General features: G+C 40.9%; 1 protein-coding gene across 1 annotated transcript in view; it reads left to right on the plus strand.

Annotated features, from left to right (window-relative positions):
• The window catches only part of xylt1 (xylosyltransferase I), an 82,190-nt gene that overhangs the window by 46,693 nt on the left and 19,145 nt on the right, over positions 1-16,352 (plus strand). Inside the window, exons 3-7 of the mRNA XM_085410612.1 lie at positions 1,409-1,581; positions 1,681-1,883; positions 8,088-8,168; positions 9,398-9,614; positions 9,979-10,155. Of these exons, the coding sequence (XP_085266738.1) occupies positions 1,409-1,581; positions 1,681-1,883; positions 8,088-8,168; positions 9,398-9,614; positions 9,979-10,155 (851 nt within the window). The remainder of the gene's footprint in view (positions 1-1,408; positions 1,582-1,680; positions 1,884-8,087; positions 8,169-9,397; positions 9,615-9,978; positions 10,156-16,352) is intronic.

Below are 16,352 nucleotides of genomic sequence, written 5' to 3' on the forward strand. Positions count from 1 at the left end.
AAATACAGGCTCTTGGGAACTGAAGTCCCAAATTATAGTCATTAATCTCCTTAAGACACGTTCTGTGAACAAACATGTCTCGAAAGCTGCGTGTATGCATTTGCTGTAATAACTGAAGATTCAAAACAAACAATGTGTGTAAATGTTGGGGGGCTTGACAGTGTAGAACAGCTTGAAGGAAGGTTTTTTTTTTAAAAAGATAATTTTTTAAAGTGTTTTTTTTTTTAGTGGTTAAAGGCAGTAAGAAACCACACAGTGGAGCTATGTGAGGTTAACAACGACTTTCCAGAGATTGCTGGAATTGTTCTGTTTGAAAGTGGCCTGGCTGGCCACAAGCAGGGCTGTGTTTGTTTGCACGCTTATTGTTGTCATTTGTGCAAAATCCCATTCATCTTTTGGGAGTTTCGCTTTAGAGGAATGGTGGCATATTATCAAACGATGCTCCACCCTGAAAACCCGAAAATCCCAGTGGATTCGCTCGTAGGATTCCTGTCAAGGGGAGGATAGTCGTTAGAGTGGTTATTGTCTGGCTGAAAACTGTCATAGTTCCAATTTAATTACATAATAAATGGATGAATGGCTTTGTGGTCCTTTTGTTGTGTGGCTGAATTAGCTTTCTAACATTTCTGTTCTTTTTTCACTCACTTGTCAGTACCACAGATCTGACCTAGCTTTCTTGTAGATGTGCATATTTTGACTCTAATCCTAACCTAGTGGTATCAAAATGTGTGATTTTAGCCCTGTGATCATTTTTCCTGGCAATCAAAAACTTTTTATTTTCAAAAACTAACTAAATAAATGCCTTTTGTTCTACATTTAAAGGTTAGAGTTAGGTGAAGTGTCTAATAAGAACACAAACCTCAGAGGGTTCTGGCTAAAACTGTCTAAAATATGCATATGTACAAGAAAGCTATAACTCGGTCAGTGTTTTCTTCTTACTCTTACTGTATATCTTCATATTTACAAGAAAAAACAGTCTTTCTCTATCAGGAAAACCGTTACTCAGTGAGCATTCACTTGTGACATAGCCGTTTAATTATTTTGAATATGCTAATCATTACAGAAACTTGTACTCGCTGTGTTGCTTAGCAACCTTGTTATATAGCTATTTCCTTGAATTGTTTAATAAGAGAATGACATTTAATTATCATTACTATTTATAATCATTATGCTTTGCATTTCTTCATCCTCTGAAGATACGTACAGGTGCTCCCCATCGTGTACTGACTGATACACTGTTTGCACGGCCTCTCACAGCTTCCATGAAATAACAGATTTGATTTAGTAATTAAACATGTAAACAACCCACGAATATATCACTGATGAAGGATCCATGCAGTCTTGTGTGAATTAAAAGTGCAACAGATTTATAGGAACGTGAAGACATGGTGTCTTTTTACATGCATAGGTAAAGCCAACGTGAATATCCAGTGGGATGAGGACTCGGCTGAGAGCTTTCCATCAAAACCAGTGAGAATAGCGTTCGTACTGGTGGTTCATGGACGAGCCTCTCGCCAATTCCAACGTCTCTTCAAAGCCATCTACCACGCCTCTCACTACTACTACATACATGTCGACCAGGTAAGGCGCAGATGGCCATTTTCTTTCATTTCCAATAAGTGAAGCTTCTAAAATGTATGTGTACCGTTAGTCCATGTTTGATCAATCTCTTTGTTTCAGCGCTCTAACTACCTGCACAGGCAGGTACAGGCCTTGGCTACCCAGTATCCCAATGTGAGGGTGACTCCATGGCGCATGGCCACCATCTGGGGTGGAGCCAGTTTGCTGACCATGTATCTTCGCAGTATGGCTGACCTGCTGGCCATGAGAGACTGGAGCTGGGATTTCTTTATCAATCTCAGTGCTGCCGACTACCCCATAAGGTAACAGCAGAGGACCTAATAATTAAGGCACCTCAATAAAGAAAGATGTGAGATGTTTGAAGGAAAAGTAGTTACTCCTAGTGACTCCGTAAAGAATTGTCCTGCAAGGAAAACTGCAAAAGGTGCAAGCATCCACTGAAGGTCAGAAATCTGTGCGCTTGGTTTTCTCTTTAGGAAGCCATGCACCACAGTAGTAGTTCACAGCCAATATGGAAGAAATTCAATACACAGTAGTCTGAGCTCTTGTGGTTAACTGTGAGCTTTAAATACAGAGTCACTCCAAAGCAAACAAATCAATGGAGCCGAACCTCTACTTTCTCCGACAGCATTCATTCACACCTTCCACATCTTCCAAGTGCCTGCTTCAGCGGTGAACTGATTGCAGTTTAATTGCCAAGGGTCAGTGCCTAGTGACTCTCCAGGCCTGTTGTGCACTGTATAGTCTAAAAGTCATCTTTTTACTCAAAAACCTCCCACTTAAGAAGCTGCAAAATGTAATTAAAAGCTACAAAGTCTCTGTGAACTAGAAGTGAAGTCAGGGAAGTAGCCTACTGGAAGAGAAATTTCATGACTTTAAACTCACATTAAAAAAAACTTAATAGTCCTTCTGGGAGTTGAGGGTCTGCTGGGTTTTTGATGTAGCTCTGCAGCAGCCAATTAAAATCCTCCTATTAAGGAGCGAGTTATCTTTTCTGCACAGCCAGATGTCCACCAGTTGAATTTAGACAAGCTGTAATGGCCAGTGGGTGAAAGGAAGCTGGGTGTGATGTCTCTACAGCTGGAGCCAAGACGCTGAAACAAATGTGGATTTTGTTCATGGGTGGGTTCAGTCTTGTTGAGTTAGTCAGTTTCACCATATCGATGAATGCTGCTGACATGCTGTCCATGTGCGTTTGCCTTTTCGTGCGCGTCTATGTTTCTGCACCACTTTGTGCAAGCCTGCCTTTCTGTCTTGCCGTCTGGATAGTTCGGTGTGTCTCAGCACCTGCCTGTACGCAGTTGTGTGTGTTAGGCTCTCTGTGTGTCTGTCAATGCATGATTAAAGGTATTTGCGAGTGTGCGTGCTGTTTTCTTCCCATCTTTTGTCTCCTCATTTGCATTAGGGTGATGTTGTTGAGAAAAGGGCTGACGTTGGAGGTTTTAAGCCCCATCTGTTGGGAGACGAAACGATTGATGGAGCGAAAGAAGGAGCCGAGAGGCAGAAATTGCAGGGAGTGGCGGAGGAACAAGAATAAGTTAGAGAAAGGAAACAAGACGAAACGGCATGATTTGGATCCATGCGATATAAAATTATGTAAACTGAGTTGTATCTTTGCTTAGTAAGTGCATTTGTAACCACAGCTTGGATTTGACTAAGTCTATGCAGTGCCCATCTACAGAGTTAAACTTGCAAATATAAACCTTTAAGTGGCACGGCTGGGTCCCAGTCAGAGAGTGAGTGCTGCTCAAGTGTCTTCAAGCAACAAAGTGAAGCCCATTCAGCTGGGTTTTTTTTTTCTTTTTTTATGACCAGACAATCCCTTCTCATCTCTTTAGGAAGGAGATCCGGAAAAGAGAGCCGCTCTTCCTTAGGAATAAACACATCAGCATTACATTATCATTATGGACTTAGGTTACTAGCGCAGAAAAACATGTTGGAATAAGCAGATGTCTCCCTCCTGTGCAATGGCAAACCAATACAGCCACATGAGTTAATTCATCACAACCCATAACCCATTACACAAATTGATCCTATTAAATGTATCCAAGGAAAACTCAACCATCTGCTCTAAAATTTCCTTAAGATGCAAAAACTTTGGTCACACATTTTTTTCCCATATTGATCGCACTGTGTTTTTGCAGGCAGGAATGTCAGGGGCTCCCCTGCCCTGTGCTGCTCTGACTATAGCTGTTGTTATCAGTGGGACTGGAGACAAGCATTATTTCCCCTCTAATTCCCTCATAATGTCTGTCCTGCCGCATGGATGGCTCTCAAAGGCAATCCCACAGCCCCTCACACCAGCAGAGGGTCTGTGTGTCCAGGGGGAGATATACCGTGTGGATGTGTGTTTGTGTTTGCCTATGTGTGTCTGTCTGTCTGTGTGTGTGTGTGCATGTCCAGAGAGGCCAGAGGATGAGTTACACGCTTGCTTTGTCAGAGAATACAGTCCCCTTTCCCAGCTTTTATCTACACACTCTCCCTGCTTTTTACCTCTTTTCTTTAAAGCCTCTTTCATAGACTTTACAGCAGCTTTTAAGAAGACTGAGCTTTGTGAGGCAATGACTGGCTGCAGGCATCATATCTTCTAATCTCTTTCGCTTTGTCATCCGCGGCTGAAAAAAAAGTGCAGCATCTCATACTTTACCTTTGCTCATTAGGTGATAGGTGTCATTTCCTGCTGCGAGAAGAAAATAGAACATTAGCCCATTTACAACAACACCAACCCTTTCAAGATCCTGCTGAAAACATCTAGTTCTTTTATTTGCTGAAGTTTTGTAAGCTTCTACAGGCCAGATCCACGTATGAAGGATCCATGCAGTCTTGTGTGAATTAAATGCAACAGACTTACAGGAATTTATCTGTTAACATGCAGAGTAAAAAGACACTCTGCGTGCATTCAAACTGTTTCAGCTGTTGCATTCAGCCATCCCCTCTTGAGCTGCATATTAAAAATGTTGGATTTAAAACAACACATAATAAATATAACAGTATGATCACAGCTGTCATACAGTGGCATAATAATTAAGTTTAATTGGCCCTTTTATTTAAAAGGTGCATATTTTTTCAGTGACAGGTGGGGTTAAAACTAACAGCGCTCTGTGTGTGTGTGTGTGTGTGTGTGTGTGTGTGTGTGTGTGTGTGTGTGTGTGTGTGTGTGTGTGTGTGTGTGTGTGTGTGTGTGTGTGTGTGTGTGTGTGTGCAGAGCAGCCACAGGGCCGAAAGTAAGCAAACTAGACCCAGTGGACAGGGTGACCACTCAGGTGGCAAATCTGGAGGTTGACATGAATTCCCTGTGTAGTGTGCATGTCTACAAGCATTTGTTCGTCTGTGAATTTGCATTGCATTGTCACTTGTAGTCACAGTAGCAGATACACAACGCGTAAGCATTTGTTTGTGTGTGTGTGCGGAGTTGAGACGGCGAGGACTGCATGCGTCTGTACAGCACATCATCAGTTAGGATTTATGGCTCAGGACCTCCTGAGATAAGCCCCCCAGGCTGTGAAATTGCTCCTTGAAGAGAAAATGACATAAGATAAGATAAGATAAGATAAGATAACCTTTATTAGTCCCACACGTGGGAAATTTGTTTTGTCACAGCAGGAAGTGGACAGTGCAAAAGTTATGAGGCAAAAATTAGAATACAATAAGAATAAATACAGTACACAACTGTACAGAATAGAATAAAATAAAATACTATATACAGTAGAATAAAATAAAATAAATGTACAATAAGATAAAATAAATTAATATGCGCTTGTCCCTCCCCCCACTGATCCTTGAGCCTCGCTGATCTTTTAGAAAGGCAAGCCAAGCCATCATGAAAGGCTCCACCGCAGATGAAATGTTAGAACCACTGACTGGGGCATAGCCTGTGGAGCAAAGCTTTTAGCCTGTCTGGCCTGTATATGAGGAACTAGACTGCTCTACAATGTAAGAGCAGCATGAAGTCATTCATCAAAATCATGGATAGCACAATCTTTTGTATAACCCTAAATAGCTTTAACAGCTTGAAGGAACTCAGAGACTGATCCTGGGAGCAGCTGAGGCCTTTTCTTCTAATTGATTGATATGTGACTTTAAGCCCTCAACTATTTCCTCATTACAGTAAAATTCCCCTCCGCTTGAAAATGTGTTTTCATTGTTGTTACATCACTTAAATGTTCGAGCACCATTGTGCTGAACTGGACACAGGAATGCTGTCTAACATGAATCTTCTGAAGGGTAAAGTTTGCAGTTACAAATACTTTGCGATGTGAAAACTCTGACTCTCCAGTGAAAATAACAATGCCTAATAAGTTGCATATTGCATATTTTGCGATTTTATGTGTCATTAAAAGTGTGTGGAGATGATCAATAAATAAGACCTTGATAATACAGCTGATCTGCTAAACTGGGACTGTGGGTGTAGTCGATCAAATATACCGTATTTCCCGGACTACAAAGCGCACCTGAATATTAGCCGCACAAGCTAAAATCAGGGGAAAATCCTGTTTTGTATATACATTAGCCGCACCTGACTAAAAGCCGCAGGTGTTTCAATGTTGACTTATCATATGTAAGAGAATATGCACAAAGGGAATTGTCAGGAAAGAGATGGCTGTTTGGAGACACACCCCTTTTATTAATATTTTGAAAAACAAGTTATGGGTACATATTTGCACATGTAGTACATAACAGTAACCTACAGCACACCAGAAAAATAGATTCGGACTACCTTTTAGGCTCAGGTGCAGTGACACGGCTTTAACAAGAAGAAAAGTCAGTCATTCACCATCTTTCTCTTCTTCCTGCGCTCTAAAACCACCAAAGTCCTCTCCTCCAATGTCGGAAACGAACAGGCTCAGGATGGCTTCGTCATCCACTCTCCGCTTCTCTCCTTCGTTGTCACTTTCAAAACCAAAGAAATCCTCGTTGTCAGTGTCAGAGTCGAACACCCTCAGAAGGGCCGTGGCGGTGTCCTCCTCTCCATCATGCAGCAGTCCAGCCCTTCAAAATCCGTTGGTGATCGTGGATGTTTTCGCACTTTTCCACGCTGTCAGAATCCACCGGTGGAGTTGAGCATAACTTGCTTTTCGCAAGTTTATCGCCGCTCGTCATCCACGCCTCCCGCTGAATGCGTAGCGCTACTTTGAAGTTTGTTTTTCGCGCTACTTCGTACGGCACTACGTTGCCTGGCGGACGGACATGTGACTAACATACCACTCTTGAACCCCGATCCTTCCGCCAGGCAAAGTAGTGCCGTACAACAGCGGAACAAACAAAACAAATCGTCTTACGATATCACAAAAATCATGGAAAATCCATAGAAAAGCCGCACCTGACTAAAAGCCGCAGGGTTCAAAGCTTGTGCAAAAAGTAGCGGCTTATAGCCCGACAATTACGGTAATTGTTATTGGTATTACATAAATCACATTTTTTCCCCTTTTTTCCATGTGACCAACTAGAGAACTGTAACACATATACTGAATGTTTTTTATGTGAGGCAAGCAGTCAGCAGAAAAGAATTACGTGTTCATGATGAATCACAACAATCACAATCATTTTCCATGCCTTTAAAGTTACCATGAAACACAAATGATCGTTTTTCCCTTTGTAATGTGACGCATTTCAGAATGAGACTGAATTTATGGGAAAGGGCATTTAAATCCGATCACATGTGTAGAAAAACTCACATTAGTCACCTCCGTGTCTGGTCCAGAATGGTTTCTCTTAATATATCATATTTAAGCTGCAGCACCTGTGAACTAATAACCAAAAGAAAAAAAATACAGTTATGTCCGTAACTGTAAAAGATGTAATTTTGTTCAACTTCCTCTTGTACTGGAGCAATTGTGTATATAAGAATATGGAAAATGAGTGTTGTGTGTCTATAAAACAAAGAAATAAAACAAAATATCAAAATGTGGAATTATTTCTTCACTTGAAATTAAAATGGCACAAGTGAAAAAAATCGCTGGCCCTGGCTCTACTCTGCATCTGTTTCATGCCTCCTGCCTAAACCAACAAGTTTTACTTTTCAGAGGCGCCCTGGGGGGACAGGGGCATAACTTTGTAGATTTCCTATAGAATCTTTTCAAATTAAAAGCCACCGCTTTGTTTTGAGGGGATAAAAATACTCAGTGACCTCGTACTGTAACTGGTTATGGCCACAATGATGCTTCTGACCTCCGTGAGGGTTAAAAGATTTAAAAGGTTTGATGACTCTGCTCCGAAATAAAATGCAAAAGCTTCTTTACTTCTTCTATGGTGCAGGACACCATAAATATCTATACAGGATTTCCTGAGCACTGATTTAATGTCTACTGCAAAGTTAAATTCAAGATGTGTAATCAGAATTGTGAAAACAAAAAGAAGTCAGTGCTATCATGTGTTTTTCATTTGTTAAAAGATAGTTTGCATAATTCTCCTCCAAAACTGATATTTGTGCTTCAAAATCAGTGTTTCCAGCTGGATGCTACCACATGTTCCTAGTCATAAGTAAATCATTATCTGTTATGTTTCAGGACCAATGACCAGCTGGTGGCCTTCCTGTCTAAATACAGATACATGAACTTCATCAAGTCCCACGGCAGGGACAATGCAAGGTGAGATGCAAATTCTGAAACGTAATTTTAATTTCTCCACAGCAGCCCACCCTCTCCCTTACTCTCTGGCTAGCTCCGTCTGTGTTTCTCTCACACACATACAGCACCTATGTGCACGCCTGACGCGCTCCTGCCAGCACGGTGTGGTCACTGAATCATAATACAATTAGCTCCCATCTGTGGCTTCATTAATTAACCTTCTTGGTGGGGTGAGCCAGAGAGGTGGCTGCCAGAACGTTTGTCTCTGCTGACGCCACCCTGCCTGCCCCCCCCCCCCCCCCCCTAGCTTTCAGCCACATCACACCCCGCTGGCAAACCAGTCATCACCAAACACTGTGGGCAAAAATACCCCATAGCACATGGAAAAAAATGTCCTGCATGAGTCAGCATGAGTCAGCACTACCTTTTTGTGTTTGCAGTCAGTATTTTATCAGTGCTGTATGATAAGAGTGCAGCTGTTTTGTTCCTCGTTTAACCCTTTATTAACAATTTGAGTGTGTCTGTGTGCCACAAGTTCACCCACTGTCACCTTTCAGAAGGTGAGTGTGTGTGTGTATGGGTGATGTCACCACATTTATAAAGTCCTTTATAGCCGAGCTATTATGACAGTCTTCACCTGGGGCACTTTCTTGGGCGACCGTGGCTCAGGGGGTTGGGAAGCACATCTGTAACCGGAAGGTCGCCGGAAGGTCGCCTGTCCTGGTCGTTGTGTCCTTGGGCAAGACACTTTACCCTACCGCCTACTGGTGATGGCCAGAGGGGCCGATGGCGCGATATGGCAGCCTCGCTTCTGTCAGTCTGCCCCAGGGCAGCTGTGGCTACAACTGTAGCTTGCCTCCACCAGTGAGTGAATGAATAGTGCAATTGTAAAGCGCTTTGAGTGCCTTGAAAAGCGCTATATAAATCCAATCCATTATTATTATTAATTTTTCCAACTTTATTAAATACTAAGATTTTATTTTTAAAGAGAAAGTGAGACTTTCTAAGTTTTGTGTCCTTCCTACAGGAAGACGGTTGCTCTTTGCTATAAATGAGCGGAGCTTTAAAAAAATCTGTTTACAAGAAAGAAATTGGAGGAAAATATAAATATGCTGATGCAACAGTAACTGACCTTTCTGAGCTTGTTTTTATGTAAATGATATCTCAAAAAAAGAAAAGAGGACTTCACAACAACAAGCTCTCACATAGTCACTGATATTACCAAAACGTTGTTCCCGTGTGCTTGCTAGGTTCATCCGTAAGCAAGGTTTGGATCGTCTGTTCTATGAATGCGACACCCACATGTGGAGGCTGGGTGACCGTAAAATCCCAGAAGGCATCTCTGTGGATGGTGGGTCCGACTGGTTTCTTCTAAACCGCCTGTTCGTGGAATATGTTATCAACTCCAAGGACAATTTGGTCACTAACATGAAGCGCTTCTACGCCTACACTCTGCTTCCTGCTGAGGTAACACACACTGACAGAAGCTGCTCTCACAGGTTCGAGTGTCTCTTAATCTTTGACTGACAGGTAAACACTGCTTTGGACTTGCACCGTGTCATATATAGAAAAGTTTATTCTGTTCTCGTTTCATTGCCTGGAAAAGAATTTGACAGCAGAAATAAGATGAGAACTGAATGATCTCTGTGGGGAAATTGAATGTTTATCACGAGCTACTGTGAATCTCCTTTCTCTGCTCCTACTCTATTTCCTCTTGTGAATTGGATGGTGTAAAAAATAAAAGGTATACAATTTTCTAATTTCGTCTTTTTGTCTTTGCTCTCCGCCTCCCCCTCCCTCTCCCTATTCATTTCTGTTTCTCATTTTCCAGTCATTCTTTCACACTGTGCTGGAGAACAGCGCCCACTGTGAGAGCATGGTCGACAACAACCTGCGCATAACAAACTGGAACCGTAAACTGGGATGCAAATGTCAGTACAAGCACATTGTGGACTGGTGTGGATGCTCTCCTAATGACTTCAAGCCAGCAGACTTCCATCGCTTCCAGGTAGTAACGATACACAAAATACATTTAAACAAAAGCTCTTTTGTGATCATTCAACAATAACTGTTAAAGGAGTAATTTGTAGAAAGGATTCTCAATAACAAAATGTTTAATCTTTTTAACACTTACATCACCACGGACTGCCATTTGGCTTTTTCTACCTTTAAAACCCGGAGAGCAGCCAAATGGCTTTTAGCTAAGCTTTAGCTTCAGCCAAGTGGAAGCTAAATTGGCTAGTCATTCATATGTATATTAGGTTGTTAGCTGGGAATTCTGGAGGGAGGGGAGTGGGGGTGTGTGGATGAGGGGGTGGGGGAGCTGCTAAAAGCTGTGAACTTCCTTTTGTGTTTCATCTTGATGCATTCTCAATCATCCAGGGAAATAAATCTCCAAAAGTCACCAACTTGGAGTGTTTCAGTTTGCCGTCTTAGGGAGAAATCAACACACATGGGTGTAGGTCCTTTGTTGCTGAGATTTATTGATTAAAAACAGTACAAAAAACCAACCATTTGTACACATATTTACAAATAATAATAAAAAGTGAGTGAGTACATTTCAACATTATACCAGTGGTCTGATTGATGCCACAATGGAGCAAATCGAGCAAAGACTGATAAGTTCGCTGCAATTTCCAGTGTGTGGGGATCATTGGTCACCAACTGCATCACGTGCTACAACCCTGGTCTACATATCACCGTTGATGAACAGCTTTTCCCATCAAAGACTCGGTGCTGTTTCCTGCAGTATATTGCAAGTAAACCTGACAAGTTTGGGATCAAGTTTTGGGTGGCTTGCGACCTAAAATCCAAGTACATTTGCAATGTCTTCCCATATCTTGGCAAGGACCCCAATCGTCCCACTGGGGAGAGACTTTCTGAAAATGTAGTAATGAGGCTGATGGAACCATCCCTAGACAAGGGCAGAAATGTTACCACGGACAATTTTTTCACATCGCTTTCACTCGCGCAAAAACTTCTTAGACTGAAAACCACCATCCTCGGCACAGTCAACAAGATTCGCAGGGAAATTCCTCAATCCACTAGTGGATTGGCTAGTCATTCATATGTAAATGTGGTGGAGCTTGCAAGAGAGTTGGCTCACTCTCATGTAGCTGAGAAGAAGGCAAGAAAAGAACAGTTGCTGAAAATGTTGAAATGTACTCACTCACTTTTTATTATTATTTGTAAATATGTGTACAAATGGTTGGTTTTTTGTACTGTTTTTATCAATAAATCTCAGCAACAAAGGACCTACACCCATGTGTGTTGATTTCTCCCTAAGATGGCAAACTGAAACACTCCAAGTTGGTGACTTTTGGAGATTTATTTCCCTGGATGATTGAGAATGCATCAAGATGAAACACAAAAGGAAGTTCACAGCTTTTAGCAGCTCCCCCACCCCCTCATCCACACACCCCCACTCCCCTCCCTCCAGAATTCCCAGCTAACAACCTAATTTACATATGAATGACTAGCCAATTTAGCTTCCACTTGGCTGAAGCTAAAGCCTAGCTAAAAGCCTACCAGCCATTTGGCTGGTGGTGGGTTTTAAAGGTAGAAAGGTAGAAGCCTGGGACTCCTAGTGTTAAGGCTGGGCCTTTGTTTTTTCATTTTTAAAGACAGTGTTTAAACATTGGTAAAAACAAATAATAAAAGGCTTAACATAGCAGTCTCCTTATTTGCATCGTAGCTAATTTTCAGTATCACTTAAGAATAAGGCGGGGTCAGTCTTTGGACCAATCACATTTGAGCAAGACATGTTTGCATATAGTTGAACAGATGGTGTAGAGAGCCAAAATGCAAGATTGAAACCATCACCTATCAGTTTTATTTTTTTAAATAGCTGTTTAAAATATATATTTACTGAGCTGCAGGCTGAATATGAAGCCCTGACATTTTTTGCTAATGTCTCCAGAGGTTAAGTAAGTGTTTGCAGATTGCTTAAAACCAGAAATCATACATCAAAATGACATACTTGACGTGCAGTTACAACATATCTATGGCATAGATTTAACGAGTGAGCATTTCAGGTACAGTAGTGTCTTATGTTTTTGCATAAGATTGCTAATCACAAAGTGCCTAAAGATACAATTTAGAATTTGTTCTTTGCTAACTTTTCTAACGGACTGCAACTTAGGAAAAAAAAACACCAGCAATGAGAAAAACGCTGCAAAACACAATGGAAATAGAACAAACAAAAACGGAAATAGGAAAAACGAAAACATAAATAGGAAAAAGGAAAAAAGAAATAGGAAAAAACAGATTTCCAAAAGCATGAGGGAAGTGTTTCTGGGGAGACAATAACCTGACGGACCAGTTGCAGGAACCAAAACATGCTAAGAATAGCACTGGGAGACACTTAAAAGAAGTGGAGGATCAATCAGTTTTGTGAAGAAAGAAAAGATGAGAGGTAAGTGTGTTAGCCTAACTAATAACCTAAAAATCTGCCATCAGTATTATATGAATCATGAGATTAAAGCACACTTACCTAACATATTTTGGTTCCTGCAACTGGTCCGTCGGGTTATTGTCTCCCCAGAAACACGTCCCTTGTGCTTTTGGAAATCATTTTTTTCCCTTTTCTGTTTTCGTTTTTCCTATTTCCGTTGTGTTTTGTGTGCTTTTGCAGCGTTTTTCTTATTCAAGTCAAGTCAAGTCATCTTTATTTATATAGCACATTTAAAAGACATCAAGTGTGGGCCAAAGTGCTGAACAGAGGGATAATATAATAAAAAGAATTAAAATAGATAAGATGAAAACATTATAGAAAACATTGTAAGACATCCATATATGTTTATGTTTATTTTTGCTGGTGTTTTCTTAAGTTGCAGTCCATTTGGCCTCTCAGGGCCACTGTACTTTTCTGTTGTGTTCAGACACAACACTGGCTAATCATTAAGTTAGGTCCCTTTTTTGTTCTCCAATTATTTATAGAACAGTGTTAAGTTCCTTAATAAAAAAAAAATCATTACTCTGAAAATGCTCAGGTAAAAAGGAGTGAAAGTGAGTGGAAAAAGCAGCCAGAAAGTTTAGCTCCTTGGAGGGTAGCTCAGGAGTTGTGCACAGTCCTGTACTAAGTTAACTATTAGCACTTCTTAATTAAAAAGTCTACCTTCTTGTCCAGATATGGTTACTTCCAGCCCAAACCCAGATGCTAGGCACAGTGCTAAAACTGAGGCTTTACAGATGTCATTCTGTAAACATTTAAATTTTCTGTGTTTGATTTAACTTAGAAATAAGGGAGTCAGCAAGTTGAAGCAAGACTAATAGGTTTTAAATCCATGAGAAGGGCCAGAGAAAAACTGATGCTCCATTTTCTTTTTTTGTTCGCTTTGGATTTTTTATTTTTTATTTTTTATTTTTTATTTCTTTTAAGGAGGAGGAGGGAAAAAAGGATTACAGTCAAAAAACGACTGTACAGCAAAGACAGAATAACATTGTTGTGGCTTTTCCTCATCATAAGCATGAGTTGGCAGTATTTATGCAAAAACTCTTAGAGCCACAGCAGTGGGCTAATGGCTCTGCACTACAGATTAAAATATCATAGAAAATATAGTGCAGAGAAACGTCTGCATTGTCCATTAAACTATATGACCATATATATGAAAACAAACTACCCTATCATAAAACTACAATACGAACAAACATAAAATGCAGTGAAAATGGAAAGAATTACGTGGCAGACAAGATGCAACTTCCACAGTTTAAAAAAAAAAATCAAGCTAACAAAAAGTGCAGTTCCTCTAATGGCCACTTGAGGCTGACACCAAAAAGCAACTCGGTGTTAAAATGTTCAGCCTATCACCAGAAATAGACGTTTACACGCTGGTGTTGATTTACTACTACTTCTCTACCTTCTTGTCCAAATATGGTCACTTCTACCTCCAACAAACCACAATGGTGATAGCCACAGTACTAAAACTGAGCCTTTACAAACTAATGGGTGGCATCACCATAGCAACGTCAACTTTTTATGCCCAGTCTTTTGTTGTCAACCTGCTAATTTAGCTTTAAAGTAAAGTTAAGAATTAGAACAAGGCCTTAATATGAATACAAAGGCATGTATCAAGTGACTTTCTTTTGCTGGTCATGTAATTTTAGTCTAATAACTTTCGCCAGATGTCACAAAAGAGGGCGAGATGGGAAATTCTGCAGCTACAACAGGCCGCCAACCTGGGTGGTTGTGTTTAGTTATGAGGTGAGGAAAGTGAGGCATGTTAGTGTATATGACGCAGTGCAGTCGACTTTCCAGCCTGAACTAGCTCACAGGCTTTGCTCCATAAAGTGTAATAGAGCAGGTTTCTGTTTATCACATGATTTATCACATATGCAGTGTCTTCAGTCCAGCAAAAGCCAGTATTGTTCATTCTTAAAGAAAAGTCAAGAGCAAGAGCTCGTATAATTTTGACATTTATTACTGTTTCATTCGTGGGAAATTTGTAATATTCCCCACAGCTATTAACACGACTGCCTTTAGCTTCCAGCCAAATGCTATAGGCAGGAATGAAAGGATTTGCAAAAATGGAAATTCCAGCTGTCCTTTTATCCCATGTTAAGGAAAAGCTGCTGCTTAAGAAGAAGAAAAGTATTTAATAAGCAAAACTGGCAAAAGGCCAGGGGAAAAGACTATGCAGCGGATCCTCATCAGAGATGTCAATCAGACACACCTTCAAACATACAAAAATGAATGTTAAAAACAGCACTACTTTCAGCAGACGGTTGCAGCACATCAGTATGTTGCAGGAAATCAGCAGCAGTCAATCCTTAAATTCTTTGCTCACAAGGTCTGTCCTCTCAACCTCAGCATCCAATGTATTCCCACAGCTTTCACAGTCGATATGTGCAAAATTATGTCTCAATTAGTATGACCCTGAAAGGAAAAAAATGGTAGGAATAATTAGATCTTCTCAGCCTTGGGTCTGTGATTAAGGAGACAGTTAGCTAGCCTTTCAAAATGAAAGTGAATGAGTGGCAGTGACTCTAGAGCCCCAGAGAAAGTCAGCGTCACACTTTTAATGCGCTCCTAAAATCTTAAAGCTGAATTACAAAGTGAATACAAATGGTCTGCCTCAGCAGAATATCACTTTAAGTCATATCCTTCAAGAACGGTGAGTCATTTCATCTCTCCTCTTCTTTATATACCAGTCGGCGCACGGAGCTCAGTTCTCCCTTCGCCAAAGCTGTCTGCCGCATGTCTAGCCTCAGTCTCAGTTTAGTGCCAACCCTTTACCCTTGGCACTGCCGCTGGGTCTGGTTGGCACCTTGGTATCAGTGAAGTCCAATCCTGGGAAAAAAGACTTTCCAGAAGCAAGCCAGAGCTTGGGATTACTAGGACTTAATTTACCGTAAAGTAATCTCTTTGAGACGGTACAGCCAAGTATAGAAAACTTTCATTTGTTTTCCAGATCAGAACAATTTTTTAAAGTCAGTACAGCTGTCAATTTCCTACCATAGTTACTTTAAACTGTACTCATTAGAGGAGGAGTTTTATTAAGGAAGATTGGTGTAATGTGCCTTTTCTCTTTGTGCGTCTTTGTTTAGTAATGTGTTTAGAATGGGTACATTTTGGGAAGAATGTGAGAAAGACAGGCTGTGACAGGCTGCTGCTTTCAGATGATTCCACAGAGGGCATATCAGAACACCCACAAGCTCTAGGACTGTCTGGGAACTAAAACCCACTCCTTTGCATTTCCTTTGATATCTCGAGCCAATCTCTGAGTGTTAGGGCAACATCTGGTACTGTGCCACGCCACACAAGCATCCAACAGTTTCTGTGAGAAAAAAGCACATCTCTCAGAAATGTGCCACAGTGTGATTTGGTCTCCTTTTTTAGCAAGTAGCACCGATGTGTTTGGTGCCGGTTGAATAGTTTGGTGTCTAGGACTTAAAAGATGTCTTTGTGTGGAAGCCAGGCTGTGAAGGTGGCAGATTTCGTGATGCACCATCAGCTGCATAACCAACAGCGTGGCAGGGACAAATACAACGTGGCTTGAGTGGATGATTCTAGGCAGAGCGATTAATGCAAAGAACTGATAAGGAAAAAGACAAATAATGGATAACTAAAGAAAAGCATGCAAATGTTTATAGGGTATAGCTTCGTGTCTAGTTCTTGCTTTTCTTTGTCTACTAGTATTGACTGTAGTTACTATAATGAAGCTGTCTGATACTGATACCCTAAGTGACTTACAAGTCCAGTGATGC

Source organism: Rhamphochromis longiceps, linkage group LG6 (genome assembly GCF_057381845.1).
Source record: "Rhamphochromis longiceps isolate RC_006_pf linkage group LG6, R_longiceps_female_GT1.1, whole genome shotgun sequence".
Taxonomy (NCBI): Eukaryota; Metazoa; Chordata; class Actinopteri; order Cichliformes; family Cichlidae; genus Rhamphochromis; species Rhamphochromis longiceps.